Source organism: Sesamum indicum, linkage group LG10, assembly GCF_000512975.1.
Source record: "Sesamum indicum cultivar Zhongzhi No. 13 linkage group LG10, S_indicum_v1.0, whole genome shotgun sequence".
NCBI lineage: Eukaryota > Viridiplantae > Streptophyta > Magnoliopsida > Lamiales > Pedaliaceae > Sesamum > Sesamum indicum.
In genome coordinates, this window is record NC_026154.1 from 17,034,119 (window position 1) to 17,047,848 (window position 13,730).

Sequence of the window (13,730 nt, forward strand, 5' to 3'; positions counted from 1 at the left end):
TCAATTGTGTGCTTCGCATGATTTATTTTTAGAGACAAGAAAACTAGAAGTGATAATTGCTTGAGATTGTTTAGTTGAGGTTCAACTGTTTTCAATGATGCAAATGCTATTGCTGAATTGAATGGAACGCTATTGTGTCCAGTCATGAGATAATAAGTTTTGATTTAGATGCTTGAGTTAAGTCAATTACAATAGGAAAACAGTAATTTATTCATACTTGAGTCAAGTATGAATACTTGATTGTAATATTAATCTTGTGTGATCAATGATTAATATAATGATTGGGTGGTACACTCTCTGGGGACAAAATTATTTCTCTACTGATTTTTTTCTCATAATTTATTTCTGCTTTCTCTTTAATTTATATTAGTTAGTAGTAATTTTTAATTCAAACTACCCCATTTAGTTATCGCAACTTGACCGAGAAATTAATTCGTAGCTCGTTAGGGATTCGACCTAGTTCCACTAAAGCCAATTAGAGATTATACCAAATACAGTTAATTTGGTTTTCTCAAAATGGATAAATTGTATCCAAGAAAGAAGTGAATGGAGAAGGGCGAATATTATCTAACATGATATATATGACTAAATAAAACATTATTGACTAGTGGCACTTGAGGATATAGCCAAGTCTACTGTTAATTTTACATGTTTTCTTGTACAACAGCCTATAATCTGCTTCTTAATTTAGACAAACTAACAACAAATGCGCAGCAGATACAATCCATCTTAAGCAACCTCTATGAGATGAATGCGGTTGAGTGAAAGAGATTAGAATTGTGAACAAGAAATGAACATCAGAATCAAGTAACATAAGATTTGACAGTAACTGATGTGTGATCATTCATTTCGTGAGTCATGACTAAGATTGCAATTGTCAGGGGTGTTGAAAAGTGAGAGGACAAAATGCATAGAACCCCCATATATTTTAAAAAGTATATAAAAAATACTTTTATATTTTTAAAATAGGCTAAAAATCATCTACTGTTTTGTTTTAGTCAGCAAAAAACTCCTCATTCTGTTAGCAACAAACAGGAAGTGGAGGAAACGTGCGTCTGCTGCATTTTGTAGTCATTTTCTGCGGTTTAGGTTCATATTTAATGACACTTTGGACTAAAATACCGCTATATGAGTCTATATAACATACAAAGAGTTTTTTAGCTTGTTTTATGTCTTTCTTTTCCCATTTCTCACCCTAAAAAATAAGTATTAAATTTGCCTTGATAAATTTAAATTGAAATATTAAATTATATTATATTTTTAATTTATTTAATATTAAATATTAAATTAAATTATATTTAAATGCAAATAATTTTATAATTATTAATTATTAAATCTAAAATTATTTGTAATTAATTAAAACATATATTTAATTACAATAATTATTATTAATTAGCCAAAATATTTAATGATTATAATTATTTAAAATATTATTAATTAACTAAAACATATTTTAATTAATATAATTAAAATTAATTTTAAAAAAAAACTGTGATTTCGCCCCCTTTTCGGTGGAAATTTGTTTCTAAGTTTTCGGCACCGTCCGGATGAATTTTCGACGGTCAATAGTGTCATTCCTCTCTTCAAGACGAATATTTTCATATCTTCAATTTGGGTTTTCATCAATCAGAGAGAGTGAGCTCAAGCTACGACCGCCGAACACGTTTGCCGAGATTCGTCTCCGTCCAATCGATCTCGGTCTCAGACCACCACCATCAGACTCGTCTTTTTAAGACGATTCTAATGAGACCAGCCTCACTCAATTTGGTAAAGAATTTATTCAGATACAAGCGTTGTGTTTGGATTTGTGTTTTAGTTGTTTTGTTTTGTGTTTTGAAAATAGAGAGAGAAAAATAGAGATAAGTAAGTGTGTGTTGAAAATAGATGATATGTTTGGATTTGTGTTTTGGGGTAATTTAAAATATTTTAAAATAAGTGGTGTAGGTTTGATGTTGGGATTTGAGAGACAAAAATTATTGTTCATCATCAAATCATGTCTCTTTTATATATTTTTTATGTATAAATATGTATATATATAAATATTGTATGTTTAATGTTGTATTTTTTTAAAACAAAAATTACTGTTCATTGTCAAATCATGAATCTTTTATATTATATTTATATATATAAGTGTGTATATATCTATTATATATAGAAAATTCAAAAATAAAAAAACACACAATCAAGGTGTGCAAACAAAGAGGCAAACATTGGATGTGTTTTATCTTGTCTCGAAAATTATCCAAAAATGAAACCAAACATAGTGAAACATTCTCTATCGCTCTCTAAAATTCAAGTACCTTATAAATAGAGTTAATGCAATTTACCCCTCTGTGATGTGTGAAATGAGCAAATACTCCCCTATGAAAAAAAATTTTAACAAAATTACCCTCTTGTGTTTATATAATAATAATATATTTTTAAAATTTTAAATTATTTATATATAATATAAATTAAATAATTTGTTGAATTTAGACCTTTTATTTTTTTAAAAATCTAACGGTTGAGATTACTTAATTATATCTAACGATTAATATTTGATCAAAAAGATCCAACGGTCATTAAAATAAGAAATAATATATATTAAGAGTATAATGATCATTTTCTAAAAAAATTAACACCGTTAATTGGATTTAACGGAGAGAGGGCGATTGAGATGAGTTTTACAAAACACGTGGGAGCTTTTAGCCTATTCTCATAATAGGAGGGTTTTTTTTTTTGCAAACTTTTTAAAATACAGGAGGTTTTATGCATTTTGTCCGAAAGAAAAATAATTTTCCGTAAAGATGCAGTGGAATAAAATGAAATTACAGAATAATAAAAAGGGAAAGACAAACTTATAACCGTGAATGCTTCAAGATATATCATAGGCATATACAATCTTAATCAGCTCCGGTGAGTAGACAGATCAGGGGACACTTATCAAATTTGTTGCTAATCTCAACTCCTAGCACTCTTGGGCTTTCAGACATTCAGCTGCTAAGCATAAACACATTGCACCTCAATACATACACTCACATATGCAGTAGTCAATTGAAATATTAGAGTAGTTTTGGGCAGTAGCCGCGCGAACGCAGGCCCCCTCTACCACAAATTATGATGTAGGCTCGACCACTTGGGCCGACCTTAAGCAGGCGCCCCTCCCAAGTGCAATGGAAGTCGCCTACCTAAGCCATGGACCTTTTTGATCGCCCATTGACCCCATCCAGGTAAGTATGGATAACATTTAATTTTCTTCAATTTATGTAACTTCATCTCCTGCTGTATCCCCTGTCAGAATCTGATGTGGGATACTTTCCCAACTAGTTGTTCTTCAAATGCAAAAATTGCAGCGACAACCCATTTCAGAAACCCAAAAAATGAAGCTGGCTGAAGATACAAACACAAGAGAATCAACATACAACAAGAGGCATACTGGCAGAGCTCATTCACAACTCAAATAGAAGACACTCTTTGACAAGATACACAAAGATACAATTTCAGTTTCAAGGTTCCACTCTCGGATACGCCTCAATAACAGATGCAGACGGCTTGAATATGTGTCACGGTGGACCTAGTGAAGCCAGCTCCATTCACTACATATTTCCATACTCCAGAAGACATGGAAGAAGCAACATTTTATTCATTCAACTTCTCAAAATATTGATTCGCTCATCATTGCCCCAGTCATGTAGCACGAACTATCCCATATAAAACTCGGGTTTTAGTGCTTATAACATGTCTCAAAGAATTAAATTACAAGAAAATTCCTCGACGTTATTCTAGTAAAAGGTAACATTTAGACTGTGTCGACTACCAATATGCCAAAATTGAATAGCAAAATACCATAAGGATCAAAGCACCTGAAATAATATATATTATTCATTTCTATTATTTCCACAACTTAGACAAATACAAGTAGTGTTCCTCATAAATATGGAATGGCACACACAGCTTATTCGTTAAAGAATATTCAAGTACAAGACATATTATTTGACAAGACGATACATATATTATAAGGATGGCAGTGCATGCATTAATGGGCAGTGTAATTTGAGTCATGGATACGCTTCAATAACTGATATAATGTCTTCAATAGGTTTCACTGTGAACCTTGTGAACCCAGCTCCATTCACTACATACTCCCATTCTCTCATGCTCCTCTCTTTTCCTCTCTGTGTGTGAGTCAGAATGACCATGTCCAATGCCAAACGAACATCTCTATATTTGTCCTCATCTTCTCCTAATTCATCGTCAATCACTGCTTCTGCGATTATCACTTTCCCTCTGTCCTCTGGAATAGCTTCTCGACACTTTCTTAATATGTCGATACACTCATCATCACTCCAATCATGCAGCACCCACTGTATATATACATATATATCACCAGACAAGTCAACTCATCTTGTAACATACATATATTAATGAATTAAAATTCCGAAATGATAAACTAATAATAACGCATATATTGATTGTACCATGAGGAAAGCAGCATCCGCCTTTGGAACCAATTCAAACATGTCGCCACCGACATGCTCAATACCATGGCATTTTGGGGCCACAGATACAACATGAGGGAGATCCAAGTTAATCCCACGAATCCAAGGACATGCCTTCACTAAAACGTGAAGAGCAGTCCCGTCTCCACCACCAACATTCACCAATGACATTATCCCCTTAAATGCCTCAGGATATTGATCGACAATTGTTGACATGGCCAGCCTAGCATGGCAGGCCATTCCATCATTAAATAGCTTGCTATGCCCAGGATTTTCTGCTGCATACTTCCATACATGGTCACCATGTGCAGCCTCAAATGCTGAAGTGCCCTTCATTAGAGCGCTTGCACTCAGTTTATGCCAGGGAGCAAGCATCACTGGGCTGCTTTCCATCAGAACAAAAGCAGCCATGCTGTTCCCTCCATTGCTTATGAGCAAACGGGAAAGCGGCGTCTGGACGTAGCTAATTTCTGATTCTTGGCTTGTGGACATCCGCTTAAAAATTCGACGGTGGGTCAAATACCTCATTATGCGGTGAAGGACAGAAGATGAGCAGCCAAGAGCAGCAGATAGCTGAGAAAGTGACATGGGTCCGCCATGGCTTTCAAGGACATCGGCTATTCCGAGTTCAATGGCGCATTTCATTACTGCCATCGGAGTGAAACCAAAGACATAGTTCCATATTTCCACTCGTGCCTCCGCTTCTTCATCTACTTGTTTAACTGGTTTCGTTGCCATCTTCTACGTCCTGATCGATATTGTATAAGATAGTTTAGCAGCTACACACACATATATATACTTATATATAATCAAGCTAAGTTTTAAATAAGTTTTAGTTACTGTCAAAAGCTAGCAAACAAAGTCCGTTTCAACAAGTAACAACAACTATAGATATATCCCCAGTTTAATTAGGTGATGAATTAATATGGGTAACCACCTCTTACGACAAACACAAACTTAAATTAAGTACCAAGCAAGACTTAATGATGTATGATTAATAATTGCTAGTTTAATTATGATTCTTGAAATTCATGAGGGACTAAGTAACTATGAACCCCATCAATTAATATTTACTTTACACTGATGGATTCCCTGTACGGGATTACTGTGCATTCATTGTCCTTGGTCGTGTAAATGTTGTTGCTAAATTGACGAACTCTAATAAATGAACTCCGTTATTCCAAACGTGCTTACAATACAGATAATAATAGTAACAGTCCCACATGGGTAGATTAGGGGAGTGTATGAGTAAAAGCAAAGAGATGATATAAATAAAAGTCATCTTTGCGCTTGGGGCCTGGGGCTGGGGTTGAAAACTATTTCCATGGGCCTCCCTTTAACACTGAATAAACCCCTACAATCACCTACTTCTTAATTTTCTCAGATCGTCTAACTCCATTATTGAGTTTGGTGAAGTTGGTTCATTTTTTAGTTTATCTCATCACGATTTCATTATTTTTTAGATATACTAGTTCTTATTATACACGCTTCTCCCCAACATATAAAAATATCACTATATCAGATTAAAAGAAATTATTAAAATTATGTGAGATTAAAATAAATTATAATTGACAATTAATTAAAAATATAAAAATTTGTGAGTGAAAAAATATGGAGAAGGTGAGAGAGAAAAAAATAAATTGTAATTATATATTTATTAAAAATATGAAAGTTTGTGGGGAACAAAAAGAATATGGAGAATGTGAGAGAGAAATATGGAGTAGTGGATTAAGAGAAAAAATAATTATATAATTATTAAAAAATATTGAAATTACTATTTTGACTAATTTATTTTTAGTAGAAGAAACGAATTAAAGGATAAATTTGAGTATTCAAAAATTGAAACGACAAAAGAATTTTTTTTTATAATAATTATTTGTTATTATACGTGATTCTCATGAGTATATAAAAAATTATATTGTGAGATGAAGAGAAAAAAATTATAAAAGACACAAAATGCAGTGGGTGAGGAAAAAGAAAGAAATATGTGAGGAAAAAAATAAATTATAATTGTGAATTTTATTAAAAATACGAAAAGTTGTAAGAAAAAATAAATATGAAGAATGTAAAAGAGAAAAAATTAATTGTAATAGAATTGGAGTAGTGGGTCAGATGAAAAAAAATATAATTACAAAATAATTAAAAAATATTAAAAGTACTATTATGGGCATTTTTTTCAAAGAATAAAATAAATAAAATAGTAAATGGGCCAACCAAAAATTGGTACGACCAAAGGGTTTTTTTTTATAATAGTATAGATATAGATAATAATTAGTGGTTAGTAATTTTTTCCTTAAAAAAATGGGGAAATACTAATAATGTTTGGTCTAATCCTTTATTTTCATTTTTCTTGTCACTTTAGTCTGTCATTTTCATCGTCTAACAATGAATTTCAAAATGAAATTCATAACAAATTTGAAATTTACGTTTTTAAGATGATAAATTATTTATAAGTTTGTATTAAATTTGTGCTTGCATTTTTATGGATTGATTAAAAAAATACAAAATTATTATTTTATTTTAGATTTGACCAATTAGATCGAAGCATGTCCAGAAACAACCTATTAAGAGATTGATCTATGTTAAAACCGACGATGTTCAATCCTAATAGAAGTAGCTACATAACCCCTGTTCATACTTACCGATGCATACTGAATTTCAGTTGCACTATAAGAATAAAAGGATTTTCAAAGAAATTCAAAGATTAACTAGGGCTAACCTGCAAAATAAAATTTAGCACTCCGATGTTTAAGTCAATGAGAGTATGCTAATAAAAATAAATAAGAAAACTTGAATCAAAATGAGAATAATGGTTGAAAATAACGTTGATATGATATATATTCGTATGGAGTGCAAAAGTATGCTTGAAAATAGTTGTAAAGTCGAGAGAGGAATGAGAGTTTGAGTGTGAGAGTAAATATTATCAAATGATTGCATAAAACCTCTATTTATAGGCCTTCGTGGAGCAGAATTCAGGGAGTTGTTGGGGTGAAATCGATATCAATGGCTAGTTAAATGAGTTAACTAAATAATAAAAAAAGAATATCAGGATTTGTATTTATCTTAAAAGAATTATGACTTTTTGATTGAATCTTTCCCAGTCTATCCGAGTCATTTGGGATTCAGTAGTAAGTTTGTCACCAAACGGCTATGAGTTTATTAGAGATATTTCAGAATAATGTGTCCCAACGTATTGGCAATCTATGTGATGTGTCTACCAAACTATATGATGACGTGGAGAGTTGATAATGAGCTTGCTCATGGGCCTGCCATTTTAGTACAAATGAAAGAAAGGCCTTTGTATGCCTTTCTTACCTGCTCATGGACCATCTGGTTTGATATAAGTTGGGCTGGTGTGTAAGCCTTGAGGTGGTACAAAAAAATGTAGAGGTGATATCACCTATAAAAGAAAAAAAGAACATCTACCACATTGTAATTCATTACATGCTAGACAACACATATACAACAAGTCAAAGGGCCTCGAGTCCAAAATTCTCTGACACAAAGAAATCTGTAATCGCGAATGTCCCACGTCTTCCTTTTCATAAAATTCTTAAAGTTTTGATACTATATTTTACGGTTACACGTGATTGTCTTCCACGGGTTTAAATGAGATCGCATTTCTACATTCAAAAATAAGTTTCACGCCATTAAATCAACATTATGAGCGAAAAATCAGGAATAATTTTCACACCAACTATTATAACACTTTTTGTTGATAAATTTTATAATATTTCACTTGTTGATATTTTTTTTGTCTGGTAATTTATTTTTAAAGATTCAAAGTTTATTTGAATAGCATCATTCCAGAAAAAAAATTACTGTAATAAATATATTTTATGCCTCTAGAGAGTAAAAGGAGAACTGAAGAGGGAGTTAAAAAAATTGATGTGATCGGTTAAATTACACTTTTGGTATCTATATTTTGATTAAAATTAATTTTGATCTGATCATTAAATTGAGTTTAAAAATATTAAGAAGAAGAAAATTAGACGGACGAAAGTCGTAATAACTATAAGGATAAAAATGGCATATAAAAAAGACTAGGAACCAGAAATTGATTGACAAAGAATGTAATTTACCCTATGTGATCCATCTACATAATTCTCCTCAAATTTTGATTATATATATATATATATTTGAAAATTAAAACCACATTCTCTTAAATTTATCATAATTATGAATACCTCTTATAGTTTGAAAATCAAACAATAAATATTTTTTTATATTTGATAAAATTATGTTATTTTTGAATGAATGTATGAGATTATTAATTTTATCCTTACTCTTTCTTTTAAAAAATTGAAAGGGATGAATAAAAAATAGTTTATAAAAAAATAATAAAAATTATGGTTCTTATTCTAAAAAGGGCATTTTTGATGGAAAAAATAGATAAAAATGTAATGGCAGCTGTAATTTAGTTTATAATCTATTCCTCATAATAATGGTGCGGATAATAAATAAATATGGTTTGACCATACTCGTTGAGGTACTAACCAATCGCGACGGCCCACGTAGCCATATGCATTCTATATTGCTTCGTTTCCGTCAACCCACCTCCACCATTTGCTCCTCACTCTAAACCCCACTTTCTTCAATTTCTGCTAAAATCCCAAGCCCACAATACTGAAAATAAGGTAGATATTTCCGTTATGGTTTTCTCAACAGTAATGACGTGCTCTCCACATGTTTGCTTCTCCAAGGCCGCTCCTCCCGTTATTCGCCGCACAATCCGGTGCTCCGCCGCTTCACTTTCTCCTAAATTTGATCTTAAGACATACTGGACGTCTCTGATTAAGGAAATTGATCAGAAACTCGACGAGGCAATACCAGTGCAGTACCCACAGCAGATCTACGAAGCCATGCGCTATTCGGTTTTGGCGAAAGGAGCTAAGAGAGCACCGCCGGTGATGTGCGTCGCTGCTTGTGAGCTGTTCGGAGGGAACCGACTCGCCGCCTTCCCCACCGCCTGCGCTCTTGAAATGGTTCGCTTTCCGTTTCTCTTTTAATTTTTTCTGCCTTTTTCCTTTTGCATTTTCTTCTTCTGTTTCTTGTTTATCTTAATCTATGTTTTGGTGGCGGAGTCAACTAGGGGGTAGTTGCTTGAATCCTAAGTGTATTGAGGATTCCTCTGTCTCGAAACTTTTCTGCTGTATGGATTTGCAATATTTTATTTTTCTGATGATTTTGATTTCACAAATTTCAAGATTGTATTTTGTTGTTTGGTGCGATATATACTATGCAAATAAGTTTTAGATGAAATCTACTAAATTGTTCACTGTGCTTGGTTCTTGGTTCTTCAATTGTGGACAGACAGGGAGGCTAAATATGGCAAGTAGTTTACAGATGTTCTAATCAAAGAATGATTGGTGTCTGCTGAAGTTCAGAGAATTGTACAAGTTTTTCTTGTTGTTTCAACGAGATCAAGAAAGGGTGGGTTCTAACTCATTCCCACCGAGGCTCAGCAGCTTTTAACCAGAATAGGAAACAGAAAAATACTCAGTTGGACAAGTTTTATATAATATATGAGATAGCTCGGTCCAAAACAACAGAGTTAATCGGACTAAAAGTTTTGTGCATCCTCATGGTATGATGCTGCTATCTGCTTCTATTAGTGTTTTTATTGACTTAAATCATTTGTTAGGACTGTGTGCTACACGAACTAGGTAAACTGTATAAGATTGTTTGGTGCTTCATTGCCATAGTTCATCAGATGCTGCCCTTTGACTTTTCGATGCCGGTTTGTTCAAAGGCTTGTTAATGGAACTCTAACCTTCTTTACAGATGCATAATTTAAAGCAAGCGTACACTGCACTAACAAGAGGAAGGTAAGAGTAGGTCTAGGAAAGACAATCGCATAGACCACAAGTGCTGGCAAGACTGGGCTTTTCGTGAAGAATAGGAAAATTTTTAATTGGCCAACTGATAAATTATATTAGGTGCTCTCGGGACTAGTCCTGGAAAAATAAATGTGGTCTTTCTGTAGGATTTTATATTTATGAACTGGACTATTATATGTTTGTGGTCCATCGGTTATATAAAATATGGTGTGTTTACTTAAAGATACAGAAACTACGCCTTCCATTGGCAGAAAGGTCAGAGTAAACTTGCAGATCTCACCAACACCCTCTTATTCAAACTAGATCTGATGCATAACCAATATACAATTTGCAGTTGTGAATCTCGTTATAGGGACTTTACATTAGTTTATTTCGTTTTGCACTTTTCTGATATCAATTTTAGATTTTGCTATCTGAAATTTGTACAATCATTTTCTTATAATCCCAGTATCAATCTCTGAAGCTCAAGTCTTCCACTTAAATGTATGCTTCTACTTATTGTACTTCTAGTTGTATTTTCCAACTGTAACTTTGTTTGAACTAGGCAATTGAAAGAAACCTACCCACATAGAAGCTCAATCACAGCTGGTTAAATCTTCTGATTCTTTATCACAAAGAGTGACCCACGTTCCATTGAAGACTAGGTTCAATGCTGGTGACACAATTTCCTTTTTCCTGATTCGTTGGTTTTCTTAATATTCTCTTATTCCTTATCATGTGTCTGCCTTTTAATAGGTTCATGCTGCGTCATTAATACATGATGACTTGCCATGCATGGATGATGACCCATCACGAAGAGGTAAACCCTCGAACCACACGATATTTGGTGTGGATATGGCAATATTAGCTGGGGATGCATTGTTTCCGCTTGGTTTCCGCCACATTGTTTCACACACCCCAACTGATCTCGTCCCTGAGACTCGCCTCCTTCGGGTCATTGCAGAGATTGCGCGGGCAGTGGGGTCCACTGGTATGGCTGCTGGGCAGTTTCTCGACCTTGAGGGTGGTCCAAATGCGGTTGATTTCGTCCAAGAGAAAAAGTTTGGCGAAATGGGACAATGCTCTGCTGTTTGTGGAGGCCTACTAGCCGGTGCTTCAGATGATGAGATTCAACGGTTGAGAAGATACGGACGGGCTGTAGGTGTCCTGTACCAGGTGGTGGACGATATCTTGGAAGCCAAAACGGAGACAGCGAAGAAGGATGAGAAAAACAAAAAGAAAGGTAAAAGTTATGTATCAGTATATGGGGTGGAGAAAGCGATAGAGGTGGCTGAGGATCTAAGATCCCAGGCTAAGAAAGAGTTAGATGGGTTGGAGAGATACGGGGAAAAGGTTCTACCATTATACAGCTTTGTTGATTATGCTGCTGATAGAGGTTTTAGCTTTGCGGTGCCAGTTTAGCTTTACAACTAGAATGATGTTAATTTGCGTGCACTTATTACAGACTGCTATTTCATGTAACAAAGCAAGGTGTCCTGTACCTTGTTGTTTGTATGCTTGTATTTCTATACTTGAGATCATAAAACAATAAATAAGGATTCTAACAGAGCAGTTTCCTTATCCAAGATGGATGGGAACATTGAGCATGTAATGTAGTGTAATAAGAAGCTTTGATGTGGGGATTGTTCATCACTTCCACTCTCCTCCGGAGTTGTTTGGGATGTTGTGTTGATGATCCAATTAAATCCTTTGCGGCCTTTCACTGAAAATTTCATGTTAGTTTAATGTTCTTTTTCAGATAATAATTGGAAATGGGGCTTCCTTGATTGTCCCTCTTTTTGTCCTCGTTTTCTTAATGCAAACATCAATTCAAGTTGTATGAAGAAAGAGTTGGAGGGTTATGCTTATCCAGCAGCCTGGCTGCCTATTTTGTGGGCCACATAGCAAAATCCATTTGGATTAGGAATTGCTTCAATAATTGGACCCATACATACCTGTCTAGAGTTCATTTTTAGCCCAAAAGATTATATATTTATTGCAACACCCCCTAACATCTTATTATTATTATTATTAATTATATTATTACAACTTTACAATAAATATTTTATAAGCTTTTGATTCATTATCTCATATTTTTATTTTAAACTATAATTATGTCTAACGAAACCAGCTTCTTGGATCTTGCTTCCACTTAAAAATAGAAAAAGTTATATAAATTCTTTTTTCCGCAAACTTTTAACAACTAATGAATGATTGAGGTTGGAAGGATGGATTTGAATTGAATGGTTTGCTCTTCAAATAAAATGGCATGTGGTATTTTAAGATAATCTTGAATATTACAAAGAGTTGACCTTGCTATTACCATGTGGAATGTTCATTTTTATTGAAAGCTCTCTAATGATGGATATATTGTACATAGACTGAATAGTGGATCAAATTCCACACCCTCTCATTACTTGGCCGTTTTTAGGCAAAGGATGAATGAATCCCATCAAATTGCCTATTCCATCAACCCTATCTATTAATTATTTGGTTTATGGGTTGTCTTAATTAATGACACCATGCACGTTTATATTTGAGTAATTATTTGGACTGCTCTGCACACATTTCCAAAACTTAAAAATGGATGAACATGTGATTAAGTTGATATATATGTAGTCCGTCCGGTCCCGTCCCCATAAAACGTTTAATTGCTTACATCTAATCATGTCCAGATTGGATGAAGCTACCCTGCGTCTAGGTTCTTCATTCTTGAATCTTGGTCTTTTCCATCCACACCACAACCCTCTTTTCCAACTCCCTTCCTTTCTTTTAAAAACAAATTATTTGTTATTCAACTGAAATTTAAAATATTTTGTCAACAACTTTAATAGAAACATGGAGGGAATGTGGTGTTGGTCCCCGCACTGCACATATACAATTTTGTGCGTTCTAATGTCCATAAATATATAATTACGTTTTGTATAGATGGAAGCGAAGGGTATGGCGTTTTAGTAATAGAAAATAGTAGTGGCAGTATTACTTGGAATTGGAAGATATATACATGAAATTGAAATAGCTAAGAAATAAATAGAGGTGGATGGCCTTTGGACAACCCCAAAGGTCATCCCATTTGCCATGTCAGCTTTTTGTCCATGCATCCACGTCTGTAAAATAAGCATCTTCTTAAGGATAATTAACATAATTAGGAGGGAGCAATAGCAATGAGCAGCGCAGGCTAGGAACTGCTTTGTCATGCTTCACGTACCAATTAATATTTATTCAGACTAATATATTCACGATCCTCCTCCTCCTAAAACTCGCTGCTCATTAAAATAATCTACATAATACTCTTCACCATCTAAAGAGCTCATTTCACTTTTTTCCTTTTTTCGCAATCACCCAAACACTGTAATTATCTTTAAAATATATTAATTCAAGGACAAAACTCCAACTCCAAGTTGAAGCACAGCACGCTAGGAAATGAAAAGAT

At 33.8% G+C, this 13,730-nt stretch overlaps 2 protein-coding genes across 2 annotated transcripts; one reads left to right on the forward strand and one right to left on the reverse strand.

The window, feature by feature from the left end:
• Window positions 3,849–5,254, reverse strand: LOC105173012 (O-methyltransferase 2-like). The gene is made up of 2 exons (XM_011094648.2): window positions 4,458–5,254; window positions 3,849–4,343 (listed from the first exon to the last, which is right to left on the reverse strand). The coding sequence occupies exons 1-2, from the start codon at window positions 5,214–5,216 to the stop codon at window positions 4,038–4,040; spliced, it is 1,065 nt and encodes a 354-aa protein (XP_011092950.2). The 5' UTR covers window positions 5,217–5,254; the 3' UTR covers window positions 3,849–4,037.
• On the forward strand, window positions 9,030–12,027 carry LOC105173013 (heterodimeric geranylgeranyl pyrophosphate synthase small subunit, chloroplastic). The gene is made up of 2 exons (XM_011094649.2): window positions 9,030–9,463; window positions 11,054–12,027. Exons 1-2 carry the CDS (start codon window positions 9,131–9,133, stop codon window positions 11,717–11,719), a joined length of 999 nt encoding a protein of 332 aa, XP_011092951.1. The 5' UTR covers window positions 9,030–9,130; the 3' UTR covers window positions 11,720–12,027.